Here is a 26,399-nt window from a genome sequence, read left to right on the forward strand (position 1 = left end):
TTTTATATATAATGTTCACAAAATCACTGCGAAATATAAGAATGTTGGACCAAATGTGACACTTTTCAGACACAGTTTTTATTATACAATAACATCAATAGACTGTATTTCTTGAAAAAATTTAAACATCCTCATCCTGACCATTTCACATTAAAGTGAAATTCATTTACTGCATGACGTGAAATTATTTACTGAAACATTATTTCATCATGTACAGTTTATTTAATGTTTAATCAAATGTATTTTTATTTACCCCCTCAGTTTGTTTATGTAAAATGTCATTTTACTGCCTTTATAAAAGGTACTTAACCTTTTTTTGGATTATTGTGTAACATGTAACTTTCAGTTAATTTTTAATATGTACAATACTGTGATGACAGAACTGAAATAGTTTGCAATGAAAAGTAACTTTATTGAAAAGTATTTTGAATGCTCCTTGTTTTTCTCAAACCAGTTCCCAAGCTGCAGTGTTGTTTGTTGTCCATATTACAGTCAAGACACAGCCATGCACAATTCATAATTCAAAAATCCTATTGCTTCAACCACATTTAGAAATAGCTTATTGAAAACTTGTTTTCCACGCGCTCATTTTTATTTCTTAAAAAAGAATGAAAACCAAAGTCTGCCCATGTACAACAGACGGCTCAACTGTTGATCTTTGACAACTGAAATAATTTACTTTTTCTTTTTTCTTAACACACACATCTATGGAGGAATTTCACATCACGTACAGGCCTACATACTCCCCAGAAAGGGTTTGTACAGGTACATCGAAGGAGAACCTGGGATATCAAAGAGGATGCTCTGGTTTTGCGAAAGGTGCTCTTTTGCTCCTTACATATTCTTATTTTTCCTTACACAGTTACAGATCCCACAGTCTAACATGGACAAACAGTGAGCAGGGCTTAAGCTCACTGAGTTTACCTTAGAGTACAAAAGCTGCTTCCACCCCAGGGGTACAAAACAGTAGCACAGTACTGAACACGGGCAACAACACTGTCCTACACACCGCAAAACCTCGCCTTCGTCCTGCACAACTAACGACTGGATTCTTCTGGAAATGGAATGACTGAAAATGCTAATGTAGATTAAAATATCTGTATAAAACACATGCCATGGGCCCATCTGCAGATTATTTGGGAACGTCTTGCTTCAGTATGTGGGATACCGTTTTGATCCCCAGGCTTCAGCACAGCACCCCTCGTACATCTCTTGTGCCACTTTCGGTTTGCATCATCGCTTGAACATCAGGATGGCTGTTCTGAGGCTTCTCACCATTATTTTCAGCCAATCAGACCGCCGATGATGGCTCTCTCCAATGGAAGCCCTCTCATTCTGATGACCTGGGGAAAAGGGGCCCCCATCCATAGTGCCAAATCTCACGCTCCCTTGTCATACATGCAAACACAGAGATACTGATGCTCTGCTGGAAGCAAGACTCTCGGGGCAGTTCTGGTGTTTCTCGAATCTTGACTCAATCAATGGTCAAGGTGGCACACAGGACGATACTGGGGATGCGATGCAACTGAAGCAACCCGGTAAGCAAACCATCTCTAAGAGCCATGGGAGTCAACATGATCGAAAATAGGCAGTGTGTGCATTTGAGGCCACGTGTTTTCTGCATTACCTGTGCGAAATGACATGATGGATAGCCAAAATGACATTGTCTCAACACCATCAGTTATCTCCTGTCCTTATTTCCTGTATGAATGTAATATGTTGCACAGTGGGTTTCCAGTATAATTGCCTTTCTATTTAATAACTTGTCCTCATAAGCGTTTTTCACAAATGCAATTATCTTAGAGGTGAACTGACAGAATTTGGTCAGACATTACACTTCTAACTGTGAACAGCGTAATTGTGTGGCCACCTTCGGATCCTGCAATTCAGCTTTACTGAACTATGTTCTTGAGGGCTATATGAAAAATAAAAAATATGAGCCATCAGCAGGCCAGAAAATTCAGTCCCGCTTTATGCTGAAATTTAAAAAAAAAAAAAAAAACCATGAACAGATGCAGACACTCACAATCTGTGAATTGGAACTTTTTGAAAATACACAAATCTTGACTTCCTTATGGAATTTGTGGATTTAGGAAGTAACCCATGCAGAACTTTTGACCTAAGCTGAGAAAAAAGTTCTAAAAAAAATAGCACCCCTTGTAAAAAGTGTATAAATATTTGACAGAGAGCCATTAAACTGGGAATATATCCAGAACATGGGTTCTTTCACTTGATTTAAATGGCTTGTCACTATGCATCCCTGTGGAATCCCTGTTAAAGACAATGTTTATTCTGATGGGTACAAAAACATGTTTAGGACTCTGTATTTCAGATAGATCAACACAAATTTTCACCACTATTTGTGGACATGTATTTTTACAGGTGACAGGAACTTCACACACACCTGAGTTACAGTTTTGCCTCATTAACAGCTGAACCTCTTATACATAGTGTAACATTTGCTTTAAAATAACATCTGAATTTCTCAGACAAAACTGTGAACTCTGCCAAGTTGCTGCGCACAAACACAACCTTCACAATCAAACTGAAGACATGAGGGAATCTTTAAAGTCGGTTTGTAGTATCAGTGACACGGTCATGCAGCCGTACCGATGGGTCAGCAAAGTGGTTTATTGTCGGTATGGGAGGTATAAGGGAGTGAAGAGCACAGCTGAACAGGTTGGAGGCTGAGAGTAACAGTTTACAGTCTTTCCTGGTTCATTGCTTTCAGGATCCAGGATTTGAGCAGGCGTGCAGCCGTGTTCCTGTGCTTTCGCATGGCTTCCGCAAAGCTAGGCTCCATCTGCCTGACGAGTTCTGCTTTTTTAAGCGTCCAAGCCTCAGGTAAACCCCCGTCTTTCATTTCGAGAGAGAGGTGTTATTGTCCCTGTGGCTCAAACTGCTGGCACCGGACAGGTCTCAGTCAAAAAAGGAGGTCAAGTGTGCTTTGGGGAGCCTCGCTTCCCCACGACCCCCCCCACAGGCCCTCCTAGCGACTGCTGTTCTTGATGGCCTCCTTTGCGGCTATAATTAGGGGTGTCAAGCTAGAGAGTGGCTTGGCTAACTTAAGGAATGGATGCTGGGGAAACAATGGAAGAAGCACATTGTTCAAACTGCTCTTACATTTCAGCAGGCAAGAGACAAAAAAATTTAGTCTTGTTCAGGAAACCACAAATTAATTTTGAGTACTATTCAGGAAATATACACAAATAACCAAGTTTAAGTGTGCAAAATGTGTACACACACACACGGTGACTGAAATTTCTTGCCCCGTGCGGGGTTGTGGCAAGACGGAGCCTAACCCAGCAACACAGGGCGCAAGGCTGGGGGGGCGAGGGGACACACCCAGGACGGGACACCAGTCCATCTCAAGGCATCCCAAGCAGGACTCAAAACCCAGACCCACCAGAGAGCAGGACCCGGTCAAACCTGCTGTGCCACCGCGCCCCCCAAGAATGTACACTTTATGTGTAAATTCCTCCAGTTCACCTTCCTGCCAACCAATTGCTATTTTACAGTGACTTACAAACATAACACAGTGAAGTAATACTAGTGCTCCCTGGAGTTAATGACAGCAAAGAGAAACCAGATTACTCCTTAGGGGGCCCTGAGACAGCAGCAGCCATCTTGCTATTTGCAGATGCTTCACTCCCATCATCCTGCGATGGTGCCCTCTTCACGAATATTAAAAGAAATAATTGCCGTTTACACACAATACAGCACAGATACCTGCAGCAGCTCCTTGGCAGAACCCCTCCTGTCCACGTCCATCTCCAGGCATTGGCTGAGGAACTCCCTGAACACAGAAGACAGTCGCTCCGGGTTCTGAAGTTCAGGTGTTCCATTGGTAGCAATCAGGTAAAGGGCCTGTAAAAAGGCAAGGCAGCATTGCATCTGTGTCGCCATTACAAAGAAATCATTCCGCTTTACCCGTTCTTCCTCATGTATTCTTCATCGGTGGAAGAAGTGCAACTCATTCACATCATCAGACCGTTTCACACCACGGCACCTTTATTGGCATGCCTGTTAATTGCAATGCATTTATTATCACTGTTAAATATACATGTTTCACTGAATGCTGCTACTCATATGTGATCTTTCTGCATTATTCTAGATTATTCAGAGCTGCAGTGTCACTGTACAGTGACAGAGTATCCCAGTGAACTCAATTAATTTATTAAATCACTTCATGTTTCACAACACTACAGATGTTCTTTGTTTCCTATCTGATGTCAGCAATGTTAGCAATTCACAGAGATTTATATTTTATTAACGCAATTTAGGCTATGTGTCTTACGGAAGACAACACCAGAAGACCTCCCCTGGGGCTTCATTCAGTTCCCTCCTGGTCAAAAGTTAATTTCATTATCTCTACGTTCCCAGCCGCCCTAACTGTGACCTGTCCTTTTTTGAGCACATTTAATAATAAATGCTTTACAAAGGATTTGCATTGTGTTCTCTACAGTACTCTGTAATGTAAACAAGGAAAACACAAGATTTATCACCAGAAATTGCTGGTGACTGTTATATGACAAAGACCGAAATAAATCCAGCTCTAGAAACAACAAAACAGATGCAACAATATGATAACTGGCACTACTGTGGCAACAGGACTCTGTGTGCACCCACTGACATGAGCTCTTACCCTGAGTGGGTTCTCGTTGAGGTATGGTGGCTCTCCCTCCACCATCTCGATGGCCATTATACCCAGTGACCATATGTCCACCTTAGGGCCGTAGGCCTTGCGAGTTACCACCTCGGGTGCCATCCAGTAGGGTGTGCCCACCATGGTGCTACGCTTGTTCTGCTCAGGTGTGATTTGGGCACAGAAACCAAAATCCGCTGTGAAGTGAAACAAAGACAGTATTGCACTCTGCTGAATGGGGCAGTCATATCTCAGGAGGCATAACATTCACTGAGTTAACAGAGATGTTCATCCAGCCCCCAGAGCACCTGCAGAAAACCCATATGAACACAGGAAGAACAAACAAGTTCACTCAAACTGAGCTAGATTCAAATCTATATCTGAACCCAGAGCCCAGGAGCTGTATGGCACCGGCACTAACCACTGTGCCAACATGGCGACCCTTTAAGAAGGACAGCGCACTTTCACTTCGGTAAACCTGACCAAAACTACAACGGGTATATTTGATAGGATTCAAGTATTTCACACAATGTGAAGAGTTATCGGAACAAACACGATTAACGTTTAAATGGATATATTCAAGACACAATCACATACAGACAGTGATGCCGTTTTCACTCCTGTGGTTTCTTACTTAGTTTGACAGAGCCGTCCATGCCCAGTAGGATGTTGTCACTCTTGATGTCTCTGTGAATGACCTGGTTGGAATGCAGGAAGTCCAGTGCCTGCAGACACTACAGAAGCCAATGTGCATGTTTAGGATAGAAGAACAACGAAGAAATAACACACTGCACTGTTCACCAAGGTGTGATGAGTGATGATGACTAAGTGTTACCTCTCGGCAGACAGATGCAATCTGGCCCTCATCCATGCAGGTCTCTGTGACCACATCAGTCAGGGACCCACCAGCCAGGTACTCCATCACCACCCACAGTTCGTCTCCCACCAGGTAACTAAGACACAGAGAGAGTGTGGCTCAGGTCACATGCACTCATGAGCTGGAGATGCCATTACTGGTAAAAACTAGGAAAATGTCAAGGGTTTTGAAGGGAATAGGAATAGCAGGTTGTGTGGTAGTTAAAGCCATCATCTTGCCCTCAAATGGCCCAGGCTGAATCCCACCTACTACTGTAGTACACTACACACTGCACTTCATACTTGAGCAAGGTATTTACCATGAATTGCGATGACATGTGATTAAGTAAACCTAGTTTGTGTCTTTCCATATTCATTGAATGAGTAGGTGCATTATACTCAGAGTAGATGATTCCTGATCACCTTCCTACAAATTTTTTTTAAAGGTACACAAACACCTACGTACAAGTTACGTAAAAGTTACGCTTTAGAGAAAAGTGTCAGCTAATTGTCTAAAACATAATGGAATACCGATGGTCATTTCTGTATAAAAACAATATTGATCTAGGGGAATGAGGTTATAAATGGTATATCCCTGAATCAGTACATCCTGTTATAAGACTGGAAAACATAATTAACACAGAAAGTCATTGTCTCGTTGGTCATAAAGTCCTCGTGTTAAATGTATAAAATGATACAAGGTACATGGATACAGGGCAGCCCATGACAATGTTTTGTTACTTTTGTTAGCATGAAGTACTGTTTTCGCTTAACATTTTAATAACATTTTTCCAAGTGTTCATAGTGGGTGTCCATGTAAAATAAAACACTGAGCAGCAATTAACTGTTAAAAGGAATTTCTCTACATCTTACAGCATACCCCCATGTTATACCCTTTTCTTGATGTGGGAGAGAATGTCTGACTTGAGGCAGCATGGAAGCAAACCTGTCCAGGTAGTTGACAATATTGGAGTTTTTGTTTTCCCTCATCACAAGGATCTCGTTAATGATCAGCTCTTTCTTGGGCTGCTGCTGCAGGTTCATCTGTTTGACTGCCACCTGAGAGAGAGCAAGAGAAATGGAGGAAGAGGCAGTGAGTGCTTTCAGGAGGGGCAGAAAGAGAGAGACCGAAGGGGTGTGGCACACTCATCACCTTGCCTTGCTTTAACGCAGCCAGGGAGAATGTCCACGTACATGCAGAGCACTGCAGTGACAGGATGACAGGAACACTACATGTGTACACGATGACTGGCTGCTGCTGAAAATCTTCCACCTAAATTTACCCTCCGCTCCCCTCTCCTTCATTCCACTTGAGATAGCAAAAAGGCTGCATTTAATTAAAAAATTCAGAGACTCATGCAAATTGTTTTTTAAAAAACAAAAATTTGTCCTGAGAAATCTGTGAAGAGCTAGACATGGCCTTCCGTTAGAGCAAAAAAGAGACAACTGTCAGACAGATAGTTGGTTATTTCAGCTGGTCTAGTGAATGATCCTCATTAAAGACTTTAACAAGAGTAGCTGTGACCCAGCACTTCTGTCTGTGGCTCCATAATGGTCACTGCATTCTGCCTGCAAAACCTTAGAAGTTAAAGAAAGCAAATATACTGAGAGTCAACGATGCTGGGTGACCCATATCTAATGGAAGAAATACAGTGGAAGGCATTCCACAATCTTCCACAATCTACAGCAATTGTCAGTATAAATTATCTTTCCCCACACTGGTATTTTAGGTCAAGTTTAAATTTTTGAAGACTTACTGAATCAAAAGTAGTTGATAACATCCGAAAAATTTAAGGGTTCTTAGTTACAAGTACCGATATATACCATTTTTATTCCAGTTGCTCCTGTTATGTAACTATAGAATAACCAGCAGGGCAACGGCAAGATGTTGCAATTACGCAAATCAAGGGGGAATGTGGTGGCGCAGTGGGTCTGGGGTTCAAGTCCCGCCTGGGGTGCCTTGCGACGGACTGGCGTCCTGTTCTGGGTGTGTCCCCTCCAGCCTTACGCCCTGTGTTGCCAGGTTAGGCTCTGTGACCCCGTATGGGACAAGCGGTTTGGAAAATGTGTGTGTGTGTGTGTGTGTGTGTGTGTGTGTGTGTGTGTGTGTTGATATAATGCTATCATAACAATCCCATAACACATTTTACAGAAGTGCTAATTTTGCAGCGCACTTAATTTGACATGTAAAACTATTAGAAGGAACTCAGCAGTAAGTGCACTATCGGTTATTAGTAGATGAGCAGCTGCTGCTTACCTCCTGTCCAGTGGCAATGTCAATGGCTGTGTACACAGTACCAGATGCTCTGAGGGAACAAGGAATGAGATTTACTTCCATCACATTGCCACCGTATCATGTGTGCAGATGTGCACGCAGTCACACGTTCAGTAATAATCAGAAATGTACTGTAGTTTGGAAGATATATTTGAAGAAGCTGATAATTGAAGAAAAAGATCATTTAAAAAGTATGCTATTTTTACTTGAATCTTGTAATTTGAATTTTAAAAAATTTCAAACTCTCAACAAACAGAAAAAAACAGCAAGGATGACAAGCCAGACAAATAAAAACCCCGAAAGGCCCCATGTGAGAAAAAACAAACAGGAAATGAACACACTGCAGCACTAGGTGGCAGTGCTGCCCACCCTTCACTGAGCCACCCCCACGATTCAATGAGATGCTGATTCACCCTCAAATTCAACAGACTCTTGATACAGGCAATGGCACAGTTTTTGTTTACACAATAAATAATCAAGCACTGCCATGAGGGACACAAAAACATGATCCGTTTCATACAAACAGCTTGAGAAGCTGGTCAAACACACCTTAAGGTATTTCTTCATCCTTAAATACACTCATTGTCCACTTATTGGACATTCATTCTGTGAAGTTAGTCATTAAGCAAATCTGTTAAGCGGACATGCTGCCTTAATACATTTTAATTAGGAAAATTACAGTGCATTACCAGAACAAGTCAACCCAAATGCACAAAAACTAAAAATACCACAATACCACGGCAATAGAAATCGCCATACATACAATGATTATGATTATTGTCCCATTATCAATTAAAAATGTTTTTGCTCTTTAAGCATGTAAAACATGATAAAAATGTGCTCATTTGACTGCTTAGCATACAGAATTGTCCATTAAATCAGAAGAGTACAGCAATATGTGTTATTACCCCACCTCAAACAGTGTGGTCCATTAAAATGAATTTGCACCAGATGCTGAGCATGATGTGTTAAAATGAATTGACCATAAATTACCTAACTGATCTGGAGTGAATCTTATACAGAAGAGGGGATTGTCACAATGGTAATCTTCATTATCCTTTTATTAGTGTTGCTATTACTCTACATCTGCAGGGAGATTGGAGAGACCATGCTTTGTTGGCGACCTAGTGGCCTGATATCGCTTCATCTTCTAAAAATGTTCAATTCTGATTCTTGGGTTTCATCAGCACTCCTTTCCTCTCTCCTCTTTCCTTGTGAGAACTGGTTCCACCAACATTTGGCAGTTAACAGTTCTACCAACAGACAGATGTGTTCTGCTGCTTTCTACTGCATGCCAACATACCCTTGTCCTATCTTCTCAAAGCGCGTGTACTTCTTTTTTGGATCTCCCACGCTCACAATGGTTCCTGAAATGGAAGAAATAAATAAAAGGTGCTGCTGGGTTGGCCTACATGGCAATGACAGGAGACCTTATGCAGTGGTTGCCTTTGATGTGTGTCACCAGAACACGTTAAATCTTTGTACCCTGAAGCATGCTGGGAGTTTGGCTTTAAGTCACAAAGAGTGGAAGCTGAATAATTTATAGTCAAGGCAGCAACCAGATGGCGAGAAACTGGTGATCTACCACTGAAACAAGACATTATTCCGCTGATATCATGTTTGCTTAACTCTCCCTACTGATTCACAACAGATGTCCTGAGCAGCTACTTTCCCAGTGTTTTTTACTGCAGGTTTTACATTTTTTTTCCTTTGTCCCTCCCAGCCATGGATGGAATTGCAGGTTACATGAAATCACATAAGGCTACCAAATGTGGCACTGGAGTTGAACTTGGACTTGGACTTAAGAGACGTCATGTCAAACTACAAGGGTTAAGGCTCTACATTTACATTTATCCATTTAGCGGACGCTTTTCTCCAAAGCGATGCACATCTTATAGACAATACAATGTTTACATTACATTAGCAGGAAGAGAAATCTAGATGCAGATGTGTGATTCTTAAATACAGTTAATTAGTTTACTTTGCTCTAAAGGCAAATAAAACTGACAAGTGGTGTGGAGTCTGACACGCACTCAGTTTCTCAAGGATCTCCTCATCCGTCATCTTGGACTTCTTCTTCTGCCGGTCGGTGTGACGGTACAGGCTGCTGGCTGTGCTCTTAGGTGTCACTGATTCCTGAGAGATGACAACGTCCTTCACAGGAGTGGGGGTGGCAGCTGTCTCCATGACAGAGCGTGTGTAGATCTGTGGGAGTAGAGCAGGGCCAATTCACCACTTTGCTCAGATCGGTGCCAAACGTCACGGTCACTGACTTTAAAGCTTGACATTTTCAACCATCCTCTCACCAGAAGTACTCTGAACAGGGTTGGGTCCAATACTGCCCAAATGCATGGTGGGGCAGATAATACACAGAAGCTCAAAGAAGAAAAGGTTTAATGAACTAAGAAGACTCTGAAGGTTAATGGAATATAATTGTAAATGCTGCTGTTATTTAGTTTACTGTTTTTATAGGTTATATTAGAAGATGAGTAATTTTTACATGTCACCTCTCTATCCAGGTTACAAAATTAGGATATTTAAATTTAACAAGCAAGTAAGTTGCACATAATTTGCATATTTTCTTGTTAAACCTGCAGTGGGAAATACTGACGTTTCATTGACAACATAAAATCAGGCCCACATTTACAGTGATCAAGAATGTGTTACATTAGCTTTAAGTTAAAGAATAGAAGCATCTCTCTTAAATCTGTTCCAAGATCCTTGAGTTGATTTAACAGAGTCAGTTTCAAATCTGTACTTACTACGGAAATACTTTATCAGCATTTTATCTGTTATGCAAATGTCTTGTGGTTCTCTCTCGAAAAGAATCACAGCTACCTTGTTATTTCAGCTATGAGTGACAACTAAAATGTGTTAAATTTTTTTGTATTCCTCTAATTCCCACGTTACTTGTGTGTTGCATTAACATGGCAACTAACTTAGCATGTATCTACTGCAGTAGTTCTTAATTGTTTTCTTAAGCTGGTCCCAGTTTACATGCACTTGGGATTTTCATTTCATCTTCCAGAGACAGTCTCCACAAGATGTAGAAACGAAACCACACAGTTCCTCTGCTGCTCATCAGACACCTTGAAAGAAGAGCTAATAAAGGGTTTATTAGGATTTTCATTCACTAGCCTCTTGTGCTTTCAGTTCAAGGCTGTGGAAACTGATGAATATGCAGGACACCTGAGGTAAAGTGTGAGCCAAGAGGATCTTACAGATTTGGTGTGTTCTGGTCGGGGGGCAATAACCGGGGGTGGCTCATCATCATCTTCATCCTCATCCTCTTCCTCTTCCGTCTCCTCCTCCTCCTCCTCTTCAGACACCGGCGGAGCAAGAGGGGGGTCAGAGGCTGGTTTTGCTCCCTGCAGGAACAGCAGAGGTTGTAGTGTGCTGTGTGGTGCAGTCGTGTTCACTGTGCAGTCCCCTGCGCACCCTGGGGGTTCTGTTGTGTAGGCAGTATCTGTGCAGCAGTAAAGCGGGGACACAGCAAAGCAGGGCCTGCAAAAAAGCTCTAGCAGCTGGTAACTCTGGGAAAAAGACCAACAGACAGCAAAGAACATAAGGTGTCACACCACACCCCCTTCACTGTGTGCAGGCCAGAGAAGCTCGCAAGTCAAACAGAGGGAAGGGGCAACTCAGGTGTGTAGAGGTGTGTGAGCACTACGTCCTCCAAACCTGACAGGAGTCTCTTTGAATCAAAAATGTGCCTCTCTGACATTAATAGAAAAGTATTTATCAATTATTATTACGGAAGACATACTTCTCAAAGACTGAAAATGAGACAGAAAAAAATCCCAAATCTCAGCTCCACCTCCTCCCCACGTGGTGCTAATAAAAGGAGTTTATACACCACACATTCAAGCAGACAATCAAACATCTAGTCACAGAAAGCTGAAAATTGTTGTGCTCTCAGCACAGCAACTATAAGTGCATTTCCAATGCAGACACTTTGGAATCTAAATTCTAAGAATTTAAAACATATAAACACATACACATACAGTATACATACAATATAAACAAGGCATTGTGAATTTTTTCTTGGCTTCTCAACAACCTCTTAAACTACTTATATAAAATAGTGATAGCTATTATTCTTGTATTCTTAATTATTTCTTTATCTTGGGCTTTTGAAATTAAATTTAATCTGCGCAGAAATAAAAGCAGTCATTCTGCAAGCATTGTAATAATAAATTACAGCATCAGTTGCATTTTTTTTATAAATTGCAGCTGTACAGGAACAGATAAACATGAGATTTGCAGTCCCAAGCATGTCAAATCATGGAAATTTCTTAGGCATAATCAAAATAATACAAGAGCAGAAATCATACATCAAGCTTAACTGACAGACAAACTGGTAAATCAGATGTTCTGAATGTACGCCTTTTTGGACTAACCATAATTGTCATATCAAGAGTACCTGAAACAATTATACTGTTCTCCATGCAATCAAGGAGCACCCTTCTTCTTTGGAGAAAGCTTACATACAATGAGAGCTTTAGACAAAATTGTTCGCTAACAATGGTAAACATGACCCCATGGGAATGTACGGCTCTAGCACCAGTCTCCAAGTGGGAAGTGTGGTCCAGGCTGGGAGGATATGAGCACAAACACTCAACACCCAGGGCTTATGGCTGTGCACCTTTTAGTGAGAAAAACAGCGGGTGCGTCACTGCCTCTCACCCTGAAGCAGAGGCTTACTGCAGTAGGTTCATAACTACTTTATGGATTCTATTACCTTCACTCCATTACGCTACACAACTGGAGTCCCGCCTTCCCATCTGCTCAGCTCGAACTTTTCAGTTTGTGGTAGAAAAGTTCTATTCAAGTTTTGGCACCTCAAGCAAAGCTGCAGAACACAAACAGGGATGGCCTACAACAGCGCAGTGGTGTAGACCCTGCTGAAGCACAAACGTAGGGCCCCACCTCCTCTGGACTGGAGCAGGCAACGGGTTTTGCCATACTGCTTGGGACAATGTGGACCGAGCTCATCCAGATACCACGCAGGGAAGCGTGGGGAAAATCAAAAGGGCGGCTGAGCAGACCCTCCAAATGATGTACAGCGACAGACGTGAAAAATCAGCCAATCAACTAGAGTGAACATTTCCTCTTCAATCACTAAAGTGAAAAGACATTTTTTTATATACCTTTTATATACCAAAGCATTGCTTCCCATTTCGTATGTGCAAACACAAAGCTGTGATGGTAGACCTAAATGTGTAAACGTTTAAAAAAAATGTCTGAAGTTAATTTAATCGCAGGTCTCGTTTCCTGGAAATGATACGGGCTGAAATGGCTGTAATTCATCTACATTTTCTGTATGACTTCCACATGTTGCCTTATCTAGGGACTGCAGGTACTCCAGAAGAAAATGCAGCCCAGGAACACATTCATCATCTACAAACATCAGACAAAAACTGTGAAAAGACTGGAGGATGACAGTCATACAGTCTGTAAGCAAAGTATATGGAGGCCACCTGTGACATGTGGCATGTGAAAGGCACAGCTCTCAAGAAGGCTGGCTCCTGCCTCTTCAAACAGAGTGTTACTGATGATGCACCATTTCCAGGTGCTCCAGTAAAAAAGCTATGAAAATTTTTGAAAATTCGTTATGTGTCAGAGGGATTCATATAGAATTGGATGTCTATCTGGGGCAAGGGAGGAAATGGTGGCTGTAATATAAAACCAACCTTAATCCACTGGATTTCACCTCTGCCATGAGGCAACAGCAGCTGGCAAGTGTGGAGAAACCCTATGAAGGGTCCAGAATGGTTATGAGCATCCTGTACCCACTGAAGAGGGAATGTGGCATGGTTCAGTGCTATAGATGGGCTACTGGGTCACACTCATAACACAGGGTCACACCAGCGTACAGATGGAGTGAGTGGTACAGGTTGTACTGCCAGCTGACAGTAGTCTTAGCTCAAGATATGATTTGGTGTAAAAATTCCTTTTGCACAGAAAGCTGGACATGTGGAAGAAGCCCAAAGGACTCCATACTACTGAGTGCTGGTTCCAGCTATAAAATGATATCGGAGCTTAAAATGGATGAGATGCATTTTCTGGACAAAGCTTGGGTTTTCTTGTTCCATTAGAGGTAAAACATTGAAACAATGCAGTTTCCCAAGATGTATCACTTGCACTCTGCTGTGGGAAGTATATTCCAGGAGGAAAATCCTTGTCAGTTATTAGACAACAAACCCACAGGTTATTACAATATCTGGAGAGATGCCACTGATGCCTCCACCAGACCCATGTAAACGGTTGGAATTCTTTGTGAAAGAACGCTGCCAACCAGGCAGTTATTATTAGTCTTATTAACATTTGCTCATTCTGAAACAACAGACTCACTCAGTGAGCTTTATGCTGTTTCCATGTTTGTTTACTACCTGTACATTACATTGTATAATAATACAAAATGTAAAAATGTCTCTGCAGTTTACTTCCTATCTTTAACATTTTTCCAGAGTCTATACATAATATTACGTTACATAACATTTTTATTCACCTACTTAGCAATGCCATGAGATACTCAGTAACACCAGATAGGAAAGCAAATACCTTAATTTTTGTTCATCAGCTCAACATCATTTGGAAGGTACTGGTAGCTTTAAGGTTCTCCTATCTCATCTACAGACAGCATTACAAACCATAAGAAGTTACCTTGTCAAACACTGTGCTGCAGGTTCTAAAGCTGAGAGATGGTGCTGACAGGAGGCGTTTCTGAATGAGGTCATAAATGGGAAGGTTTACTCAGCATAGACTGGCATGGCACACAAAAGCTAATGGACCGCAGCCTCCTCTCCACCTCACTGTTGTCTCACACTTACCCTCTCAGCAAGAGCAATTCTTAACACCTCTCTGGGGCTGCTTTCACGTGAATTCCCAAAATAAATTTACCGTCCGCTGCACACCTTTGACAGTTGTATTCTTGCCTCTTCACCTCATGTTCTCTGCCCTACAAACTACATGTGGCTCTACAAATTGTGGGGAAGGCATTATACAGGAATTACACTAACTTGAGAAATTCAAGTGAGTTTACCATGTCAAAATTTTGCTTTAGAATGTTCTTTGCTGCTTTCACATCCATGAGGACTTTGACCTAAAGCAGGTACCAATATCACTAACAGAAACCCCATAATCATAAAAACACTGTAATGGAATACAGCATTGATATTCATATTAATGTAACATCACATATTAATATTACAGCAACATATTATCCTAATTCCATATACCAGAAAGAAGTTTAAATAGTAACCAGAGAATATCACATCCTAAAGAGAAAAAGGACATGTACAATGTTCACATGTAAGAATAATGTGGTGTTTTAACAGCATCTTTGTTTTGGCAGTGGAAAAATAATCTGGCATAATATAATATTAAGTCTGAAATCCAGGTTTCACACTAACAATTTTCTTTTCTCACAATCCCTGTGTAGCCCTTTAAAAAATGTAGCTGCAAATCACCTCAAGCCATTTAACTCTTCAAGTTTTAATTAGCTGCAGAAACAGACACCAACAGATACACTTCTAGGACCATATAAACCCACATGAATGACAGCAAAGTCTCCACTGATTTCACAGAAAAGACCGATTACAGAACATGTAACATCCATTTACCCTGTTAAATTAAATTGTACTGTAATCTGGATCTACTAAATCTTGTCTTGTAAAATGTATTTGCTAGAAATATTGCATGCCAGTTACTTCTTATTAGCCAATATATTACTATATACAGTAATTAATTTCTATTAACTGCTAGACATACATTGCATTTCTCAATAACAGAGGACAGCATTCTTTCCCTTAAATGTGGTATGACTTCCAAAAAGTGAGTAAGTCTCCAGTATGTAGCAGTTTCTACAAAAGGACAAAATTTCAGAATGAGAAGGAATGAGACAGAACTGATAACTCACTGACTCTGTAATCCAACCCTAACCCCACACACACACACATACACACACACACACACACACACATACACACACACACACACACACACACACACACACACACACATACAACCACAGATGCATTTCAGTGAAATAGAAAGCATATAACACAGGAAAGTAAAAATGACCGAGAAATGCTTTTGATCCTCTATTTTGAAGCGTTCAATGTCCCCTAGTCTGTTGTCACAAAGATGATCATAATGCAAATCAAACATAATTAAACATTCAACTTCACTTAGTAAAATTAACTTTATGGGAATCAAATTCTTAATCTGCACTACTCAACCATTAATCAACAGCCTTGCGGCTCCTAGCCTATTTTTAGACAGAAGAAAAAAAAAAAACACTTACCACGGTGTTAGGTGCAATGTAACCATGTGCCGATTTGTCTGGAAAAATCAATTTTAAAAAAATCACATTAGTAAGGGGAAAAAACAGTAACACTGCCGCAGCAGTGGTTTTTGATAAACACAGCACATGAATAAAACACAGATGTGATGTAGTATATGAATGCAAGAAACAAAGACTATTTCCTGATTAGCAAATAGATTGGCGTTTTATAAATCTTTTGACTCATCGCTACACATACCGATATAGAATAAAACTTTCCGAAATTACTGAATGCCTTTGATATAAAGCAATGACTCAGAAAATGATGAATGTTGTAAACGTCTGTGATCATTTCAAACCTTCACCTCCAGAAGTGAAACTCATGTATTTCTGGTTGCTGACTGTCTCTTTGGAGTCATAAAATTTGAGGACGTCCAGCACAGCCTGGGGGTTCTTCTTCTGCTCCAGTTTGGTGATGTTGGAGGTCTGGAGCAGTCTGGCCCATTGTTCAGGAATCCCCTTAAGGTAGAGCACAAAAGGTCTTCATAATCAATCTTCACGTCTTATCAATCAGCAAAGGTAACAAACAGCGGTAAGAGGTTTGGTCGTACAACGGCTGTTTTCTTTTATGCTTAAAAGTTGTACATTAGATGGCAATTCCCTGCATTTCTGTCAGTCAGATTTGATATAAACAGGAATTTATTTGTCTCAGGTTACAGCTCAATTACATAAGGTGATGGACAGTTTTTTTTGTTAGTACAAATGTGTATGATGAGCCAGGGAATCATACTGAAACAACTCACATGAAATTTAGATGTTTTCTGAAGGGACTTTAATATAAAGTTCGGCAGTTCTAAATTTTTTTCTCAACATCCCAAAAAAACAAACAAGATGGAGCCTGAACATTATCCTAATAATTATGTCAATAACACTCTTTTTCTGTGTGACATTTTTATTGGAGAATTTTTTAGTCACGGTGTAGTCTTTGAATACGGCAGATGAAGAAAAAAAGCAGTACTCTCAGAATTCAGAAAATGGTCTCACGATGACAGTGATTTGTCACTCTCAAGTGTTAACTCACAGTGAACTCCCCTGTAAGTGCATCAAAGCCAACGTGTATTGTGTGCTCAAAGTCAGAGGGCAATGAAATTTCTGGTCTCTCCTTTTCCTTCTTCTTGCTGGCTAAAAACAAATATCAAAACAAGATGTATATTACAACAAGGTGTTATATTTACACATAACACAGCATAGCATCTTACATCTAGCTGTGATGCATCATTGAAGAGGTGATTACTTTTTTACCCATGGACCTGTTATGAACCATTCTGAAGTTCAGCTGAAAATTTTGCCTAAGGTTTCACAGAAATATATTATTAGCTGTACTTCAAAAAACAGGAATAGTATTGGCTTTTAATAAAAGATAAAAGAGTACAGTGTAAAAGAGGTCAACTATGATATTAGTACTTTTTAATCTGGATACCACTGACCCTACAAGCATAGACCTTAACATGAAAACCATTTGGCCGATTCAAAGCAATTATTGAGGAGCTTTTATAAAATGACTGTTTTTAGCTGTGGAAAAGCTATTCTGGTTACAGATATTTCCTTGAAAAGCTATTTCTTCCCCCCTATGATGAGGAGTTCCACATTGCAATAGGGGTGTAGCAATCTTATTCACGAAGTGAGGAGGTGAACTGCCTTACTCTTGTCACCCCCAGGAAAGATAGATCTCAGTCGTGCCTTCCTGTTTTTCTCTTCTGGCGCCATTGGGAGAGGTTTGGATCCGTGGTTCACTGTGGAGGTGTCTCTGTTGTTGCTGTTCATTCTCATGGGCGGAGCAGGCGGTTTCTCTTCAATGTCACCACTATCAGACATCTTTAGCAGTGCTCACACAGCCCTGGGTGGAAAACATGAAGCAGAAAAAAACATTTTAATGGCTCGTCTTGATACTGCATGCAGATGAAAAAATCAATTCACAACATCATGGCCTATGTGTTTAAAATTACAATTTATGTGTTCTGTAAGTTTAAGAGTCAACTGGGCAAACCATTTCAATTCACACACAAACATAAGAAAAACTTTGTGTGCTAAACTGTTTTTATTATATAATTAATATATTATTATACATAGATATCTGAATTCTGTATTGACAGCCTTAATGCACAAGTGTACAAGATCTCATTTTACAATAATTTATGTATGCAAGAAAGGAAAATGTTTACCTTTCATTTACAAGCTACTTCTTAGTTATGAGACATTTACATTTCTTCATTTAGTAGAATTTTTTTCTTCAAAGTAATGTACGCAAACAAAAGTAAACAAGTGCATCTCACGACTTGTAAAGATATTTAAGTGTAAAAAGTTGACTGCTGAAGCACCACTTGTTTGTCTGATACCATTTTTCCAGCATACATGAGTAGCTGTCTATACCATTGAGTCTGAGAGCAATTACAAAAGCAGTGGTTGTGAGGGCATTATGCAAAATTATGGACCTGTTACGAGAACGTAGAGACACAAAATACATTGAGAAACCCTTGAATGGTAAAAAGGATTCAGCAGTTCTGTGGGGAAAAGGGAGCTAATTCCTCTACAATGACGCAAGAGACCCCAGCCCCTTGGAAATGCATTGGGAATTTACTGTTTTGATACAAAGCAAGACATGGATGAAGGGATCCCATTTCTATTGTTTGCTGTTGGTGAGTCTGTAGGGGGATGCAGTGGTGCAATGGGTTTGGCCAGAGCCTGCTGTGTGGTGGCTCTGGGGTTCGAGTCCTGCTTGGGATGCCTTGAGATGGACTGGCATCCCATCCTGGGTGTCTCCCCTCCCCCTCCAACCTTGTGCCCTGTGTTGCTGGGTTAGGCTCTGGTTCACTGTGACCCCGCTTGGGATAAGTGGCTGTGGACAGTGGATGTGTCTATACAAGAGTCCATGGGTTTTAGTCCAACCGAGTCAGTGTTTCAGCAACCTATCATAGAACTGTTAAAACTATTAAAGGAAAAGTACTGCATAAGATTACTCTGCTTGAACATGTAAGGGATATTCAGCTTAAACTGCATAAGACTTGTAACTGTGCTAAAAGAAATTTAAAACTGGTTCAAAACGAAACAGTGGTATGATGGAAAATCTAATCTGCATTTATTTAACCCAAGAGACTAGGTCTTACTTTTGTCCCCAAATGCAGGCTGTCTTTTGTCTGCCAGGTTTACTGGACCCTATACTGTAGAATTAAAAATCACTGACACAGATTCTGCCATTAAAATTCCCAACAGGCAAAGGTCCTCACGAATATGTCATGGAAATAGGTTAAAGGCTTATTGTAAACTGATCGCAGACATCGGAACCTAAAGTTGCCGACAGAAAGACTCTAAAGAACTTAATGAAAATCAAGTTTACAGAATGTGAATAACCCAACAGGCTTTTCCTTTATTTTGATTTTGAGCATTTTGCCTATCTGGCCACTGGATACTAATTTGAATGGTGTTACTTTCTGTTTGAGTTTTCTTAGTATGGGACATTTGATGGTATTCAAGGCTCAGCTCAGATCTTTCTGTCACATTTTATCACAATCACATGGTCCTGTATTTAGTTTGGTTAAGTTTCAACTTATTGTGAAAACTTTTTTGTCACTTTACTGTTGCATAGAGTATGTGCTTATAACATTTAGTAGCAAAAGTTCTTTTTTGTGTATGTTCTTCCAATAGTGCCCAGATTGCTAAATCATATTTCAGATACTATAAAGACAGTCATTGAGTAATGACATATGGGACTTACAACAGCATAAACTCACAACTTTAGTCTCATTAACTTTATTATATTACACTCAAGTCCTGATGTTTGGTCATAATACCTAATGACAACTGCCTCATCTACTGTAAGGTATCATCGGCTGGCCATGCTGCTGCAAGGAACCCATATCTGAAAGACTCTATATTATTATTCTGTAGTAGTACTAATTTAACATGAATAATGTACGAAAATAGTGAAAAACATAAATCCCTATCACACAATGTGGCATTGATGCGTTTTAATTCTTTATACATCCTTATGATTCCTGTAATAGAGTATAAGGAGATTTTCCACTAATGATGAAGTCAGCTTATGACTGAGATGTTGGAACGGAACCCCGCTGTAAGTTGAGGGCTACCTGTACAGAAATAGCTCAAAGCACAGACTTAAATATGATCCAATAACAATTTAGTGCATTTGGCTAAAGAGACATTAAATTTTTTGGACTGAGGACAGCATTATATTTTTCCCCATTAAAATCAACAGTAAGTGAGAAGGTTTACATACAGTTTTCAGGAACATGTTATACTCATAAATTGGGGTAACTTTGTAGTCCAAAAGCTACAGAAAGTGCTGGGAAAACTATAACATAGTTATTCTAGATAATTTAGTTGTTGCTGCTATTCCACGTGTGTTGGAACGGAGGAATGTCATGATACACACCTGCTTCCAGATTGTTTATACCCCAGGACTGAAGCTTAAGACTTCAGTAGTAAAAAAGAAGCTTTTCTGCAGGAATAAAAAGTTTCTGTGTACTTTGGCAAACTGAATTATTTCAGCAAATATCTAGTAGATGCATTTGATTATAAATATAAAGAAATTTCCCTGCTGGGACTTATAAGACAGTAAAATCTCTTCACAAGACAATGTCCAGAAGAGATATATGTACCTAATGAAGCTGGTCTTTGCGCTATATCACACCTATCCTGGATTTAAAACTGCAGTCAGCTCTGGCTATCAAGCTCTTTCCAGTGCTGTTTACAATCAGTAGATTATGTATTTCAATTAAAACAGCTGTTGGACAGAAAGAGGTGATTACTGTTGTGTTTGATTTTTAACTTAAGAAATTTCAGATTTACTTCTCCTTTAAATCCATTTCCCTGTAAAATCAGTACAGTTTGCCAGTAAAAGGAATTCCTCTGTCACTTTATTTCTTTGCATGCTACATTTGGATGTCTGATATAAAGAACTGCCAGTTAAAGCTTTACCAAATTTTTGATGATCAGGGTAAACAACCATTTTGAAAATTAACCACAGTACTGAAAACCAAATGCGATGTTATTCAACACAAATATAAATCAAACCTCTTATCTAATCTCTTATGTAGAGTATTTCAGTTGCATATTATGTGACTTATTTGGGTATTTTAACGAACTCCAGTTCAGATTAAACAGTAAACAATGTGCAATTTGAAGTATGTACTCTCACACACACAGTCTGAAATCGCTTGCCCCAAGTGAGGTCGTGATGAGCCGGAGCCTAACCCGGCAACACACAGGGTGTAAGGCTGGAGGGGGAGGGGACACATCTAGGACGGGACGCCAGTCCATCGCAAGGCACCCCAAGTAGACTTGAACCCCAGAATCACCAGAGAGCAGGACCAGTCAAACCCCAAAATATGCAGTGTAGCATAATAATTTTAATGTCTAAAAAATACCAGTACCAGAGGTTATAGTATTCATGATTCAAGTATGCATATTTCTGATGACAAAGCTCTCAGAGAAACAGCTGTTTTCCTGTGAAGTCTTTGCAGTACATATTGCAGTACAAGTTTCCTATTCACTACCTGTATGAAGATATCTGCAGTATATTCCATATAAACTAGAAGAAAAAAAAATTCACCGGATTTCAGTGAAAACATCTTCTACATATGTAAAAATCTGACTTTGACCTGCACTATTAAACAACAATGGAACAGAAACAACTGGAAAACGATGTCCTACTGTCTGGCTTTTCAAGGTTGGAATGCAAAGTAGCTGCTGCAGAAGAAATGCTGAACCTTGTAGTGGAAAACCTGTCTTTCTGAAATCAGCCAGAAACTTTTTCTTCATATGGAAAGACAGAAGGAAAAATTAAGTATCCTACACTGTCTGCTTGTGTTAATTGCTTCTTATTTGCATGGAACATAAATACGCACGGATCCTTGAATATTGAGTATTTCTTATGTCTTAAGAAATAAAAATACAAGAGACATGGCCAGCCATTTCTCTGAGCATACCAAAGCTCCAGTAGTGGTGGGTGACACGCACTACCATTTTACTTTCATTTTGAAATGTTGCTGCTGAACTGCCCTTGTAGTGAGTTGATTTAAGACTACTTACAATTAGTAAAGAAATATAAAACATTCAACTGAGATGCAAAGTGCAGTAAAACAGAGGTCTCTGTGTGCTTATTTGTACATGCCATGGAAAGTGACCAAGGCTGAGCATGAGTATGTAAAGTGCTCTCCTGTATAACAGTTGTTATAAACCACGAGTGACGTTCACCCACCAATCCCTGATTTCATCGCTCTTCTAGCTCACTCCTCCGAGCCTGACTCAAGCTCCTTAATGCCATGCCTTTATCTGTAAAAGCTTCACTTTCTACCCACCCTACTGTAGATAACACACACATACACAGGCAGACACACATATAGGGGAGAAATAACGATATCAGCCATGCTACACACCTCCTATGAGGCAAGGCAGAGGTCAAACCTTACTACTCACCATCTGGGAAATAGTGATACTGTACTGCTAGCTCACAAAACTTATGCGTGTTCCCTCATCCCTCCCTAATAATTTCCTTTTCTCACCTAAAGCTACAGCTGCCTGTATCCATTCACAAAACAGAGAAAAAGCCTGGACTAATCACCAAAGTAATTCCACTCTTTTGCAAAAATACTGCAGATGCTCCTGATGAGACAGAGAAAAAAAGTGTAGTTTAGACATTTACAGAAAAAACTTAACTGGCTATGAAAAAGGTGCTCTCAAAAACATATACCCCATAGAATTAAATAGCAAAGAAAGACAGGAAATATCCTAAGGTTTCTCAAAACAAGGTAATCGCTTGCATAAATAAATATATTCGGCAAACTTTCAACTGAAATTCAGGTACTGTAAATGTGATGAACTGCTATTCGTATTTATATTCTGATAAAAGTCTAAAACTGCAGTTACTTTATTGCAAGTAATTAAATCTTGCATCATAAAATGTGGCAAGCCATTTTTACTTTGCCTTTTAAAGATAGTTGACACACTAAGTTATGACACAATTCACACACTTACAGCTGATCACAACAAAGAGAAGTCAGGCTGCATTACTCTTCCTAATGATGTGAACAAGGCACCATGGATGAGGGCAACATGTATCTGCACTTCCATATTTACCAAAATACAGAAAGCCTGTGATCAGGAAGCCTTAAATATGTTTGGCACTTTTCTTTTTCCATCAGCATATGCAATAGCAAGACAAAAAAAATCCTAATGCTGAAATTTTTGTGCTCCTGCTCTCCCTCAGAACTTCTGAATCCTTTCTAGGATTCAAAAACGGTCTCAGAACATATCTTTCAGGTCACATCTCCCCTAATGTAACAGCTCCATGAATCTGCATCTCGCCATTTGTCATAACCACCTTTGTATTTCCTCAGTTTTACAGATAACTACTCCTGTAATGTGATATCAGACAAACAAGTTGTGCTTCGACAGTCTTCTGTCCACACCAAAAGCTCTTTGGCTTCTTTTATTTGCTGTGACTCATATACTGCTCTGGAAAAAAGTTCCTGTTAAATTATAAATGTAAATTCTTACATGCAAACAACTGTTTATTACATTTCTCATCTTTTTCATAAGAAAAATATATTCAGACACACCTACGTTTTCAAAAAACTGGTTTTGTAATGTAGTGTAAATGTGATTTTTCTTTTGGGTTTAAAAATATACATTGACACCTACCCAACTCTGTTCTCCAGATTAACACTCTTAACTAGCAGGATAATACTGGTCAGCAGTTGTTATATGCATTTCTGGCCTGAAACAAAACAAAACAAATGTGACATCTGCATTTCAATGCTACTTTCACTTCTATGCCGTGTGGTATGATTTATAAAATAAATTCAGTGTAAAGAAGATAGGCAAACTGATGTGTGGTAGTGTTCCTGTTTCGATAGAACATCAACAAACACCCATGTATTCACCAAATTCAGTGGCACTGATGTCGCTAGGCAGCCAGCCATTGGAGGGACTGCTGCACAAGGCCACACCGTTCCTTATCCTAAAGTAGTTATGCATCAGACTCTGACCTATTTACCACACAGATGGCAGAGGCCAGGCAGACCTGCCTGCATGCTTCTTCCAGCTGTCTCCCATCCCAGTCCACCATCCTGCTTATATATTTATAAAGCCTTCCTTCTCTTGTGTTGATCATGCTTCTCTTTGAGTTCCCTTGTTCCTATTTAAAAGCAAAGGCTGCAGAAACGAGTCATAGAGTACAAACACATAAATTACTAGCATTTTTACAGTATTTTTGGTTCTGTAGTCCCTGAAGCCAGGGAAAATGAATGTGATGTAATGGTTGCACACATGTATAATCATATAAATATCCATGATAAGATGGGTTATGTGGTGACTTTAGAGAGCTAAAAATTAAGCAGCCTATGATAAAAGTACTATAAGGATCATATGACTACTGTACAGTATATAGGTAGTCCTTGACTTATGTGACCTACATAGGAGCTGTCCTCCACCCATCGGCAACAACTGCTTGTCCCGAGCCGATCGCAGCAAGCCCTAGCCTTAACCAGTAACACAGGGTGCAAGGCCGAAAGGACACAGGACACCAGGACAGGACACCAGTTCGTCGCAAGGCACCCCAAGCAGGGCTCAAAACCCAGAGCTACCACAGGACACAGGCTGAACCTACCGCGCCATCATGCCCCCTGTAAGCTGCCCTATCAACCTTATTATATTATTTTCAAGTCCCGACATTTGACTGTAATGTCTAATGACAACCACTCCATCTACTCCATCTGCTGATTCATCAACTGGCTGCACTGCTGCAACACACCATATTTCTTATTAATTCATTGTGTGCCTTATCACTGACTACACTTTATTTACAAAAACATTTTATTTACAGAATGTTTTGTTTGTGATTCCATTCAAGTTACCTTTTTTTGTAATGGCCGGCAAGTGAAACATTAGTATTCTGGTACTGCAGAAAACAAAAAAGCAAATGGAAACATTTAGGAATGAAAGTGAAAATAATAGTGCATAATGAAAATATAATTATAATGTAGTACTGTAATTATACTATTATTATTCTATATTAGTATTAATTTAACATTTCCATCTGCTTCTGAGGTGCAGCGGTTCATTAACCACTGGAGACAACCTCTCTGTCTCTCGCTCATCCACTTTCTCTTCTCAGGAACCTTGCGGCCTCCAGGCGCTATGTGAACCACGGCACACCCAAGTGCACCAAGCACCAGACACCGGCAAGGATCTGCAAGACTCCTGCATGCCGCTCCCTGTTCCAGGAACACAGCATGCAGTGGAAGAACAGAACACCCAAGAGGTCTGCTTGGCCTTTTATTTTCATCGTTTCATACTGTTGTGCAACATCAGCGCAAATGTGAAAAAGTATCAGTTAGAAAGAGACCATATCTTTCATATGATATAGCCTAGTATAATTTTGCAATAGCCATCCAGAAGCCCTTCCCATTTGTAGGAGAACTGCTGCAGAGTAGGCCACCTATGGCCAGGGGTCTTTCTGGGAGCATAATGCAAGTCTTCTGACTGGCTTTCATTAGCCAGAGGTCAGTCGGAGACAAAGATCTCTTTGACACTCTTCTGTATATTTTATTCCTGCTGTTATTTGGCACACTAAAACAGATAAAAGAAAACAATTTTAGTCACAAAAACACCCTGTGTGACCAGGACACTGCAGCTAAGTGAAGTCACAAGACATGTCAAAATTTTTCAAGGCAAAACAAGGACTACGATAGCTGATGTAGCTTTCCTGTTGAGTTCACAACATGAAAAGTTCAAAAAACACACTCCACAATGCTAAATTTAAAAATGTGTTCTTCAAAGCAAACTAATAAACACTGACCCCTTTCAGAATATACCACAATATTTTCACTTACATCTTACATCACTTATTCTGTACTGGAAAATTAAATCTTTGATTTTTATTTAACCAAAGCAATTTTCTAGAAATTTTCAGTGGCTTCTTCAATTTTTATGGTTTTACTTGAGGTTTTAACGCTTAAGACCGGCGTCCCATCCTGGCTGTGTCCCCTCCCCCTTCGGCCTTACACCATGTGTTGCCGGGTAAGGCTCTGGCTTGCCGCAACCCCGCTCAGGACAAGCGGTTGTTGACGATGGATGGATGGATGGATGGACTCAGAAACACAGCTTTACACACACACACACACACATTTTCAGAACCGCTTGTCCCATACGGGGTCACGGGGAACCGGAGCCTACCCGGGAACACAGGGGCGTAAGGCCAGAGGGGGAGGGAACACACCCAGGACGGGACGCCAGTCCGTCGCAAGGCACCCCAAGCG

The 26,399-nt window shown here is 40.3% G+C and overlaps 1 protein-coding gene across 9 annotated transcripts in view; it reads right to left on the minus strand.

Moving 5' to 3' along the window:
- Nucleotides 1–257: 257 nt before the first annotated feature.
- Nucleotides 258–26,399, minus strand: part of LOC108925475 (serine/threonine-protein kinase PAK 3-like) — a 31,187-nt gene continuing 5,045 nt past the window's right edge. For 2 of the 9 annotated variants that reach the window (XM_018737441.2, XM_018737445.2), the window contains exons 2-17: nucleotides 23,782–23,857; nucleotides 17,766–17,959; nucleotides 17,144–17,244; nucleotides 16,422–16,581; nucleotides 16,084–16,121; nucleotides 14,442–14,501; nucleotides 10,997–11,143; nucleotides 9,809–9,980; nucleotides 9,079–9,142; nucleotides 7,758–7,806; nucleotides 6,447–6,559; nucleotides 5,481–5,598; nucleotides 5,280–5,379; nucleotides 4,646–4,842; nucleotides 3,730–3,867; nucleotides 258–3,079 (exon numbers count right to left, since the gene is read on the minus strand). In XM_018737441.2, the coding sequence (XP_018592957.1) occupies nucleotides 2,990–3,079; nucleotides 3,730–3,867; nucleotides 4,646–4,842; nucleotides 5,280–5,379; nucleotides 5,481–5,598; nucleotides 6,447–6,559; nucleotides 7,758–7,806; nucleotides 9,079–9,142; nucleotides 9,809–9,980; nucleotides 10,997–11,143; nucleotides 14,442–14,501; nucleotides 16,084–16,121; nucleotides 16,422–16,581; nucleotides 17,144–17,244; nucleotides 17,766–17,937 (1,719 nt within the window). In that variant the 5' untranslated portion in view covers nucleotides 17,938–17,959; nucleotides 23,782–23,857 and the 3' untranslated portion in view covers nucleotides 258–2,989. Of the gene's footprint in view, nucleotides 3,080–3,729; nucleotides 3,868–4,645; nucleotides 4,843–5,279; nucleotides 5,380–5,480; nucleotides 5,599–6,446; nucleotides 6,560–7,757; nucleotides 7,807–9,078; nucleotides 9,143–9,808; nucleotides 9,981–10,996; nucleotides 11,144–14,441; nucleotides 14,502–16,083; nucleotides 16,122–16,421; nucleotides 16,582–17,143; nucleotides 17,245–17,765; nucleotides 17,960–23,781; nucleotides 23,858–24,128; nucleotides 24,278–26,399 lie in introns of those variants that run through there. The other 7 variants (XM_018737444.2, XM_018737442.2, XM_018737443.2 and 4 more) reach the window with 7 other exon arrangements.

Source organism: Scleropages formosus, chromosome 13 (assembly GCF_900964775.1).
Source record: "Scleropages formosus chromosome 13, fSclFor1.1, whole genome shotgun sequence".
Taxonomy (NCBI): Eukaryota; Metazoa; Chordata; class Actinopteri; order Osteoglossiformes; family Osteoglossidae; genus Scleropages; species Scleropages formosus.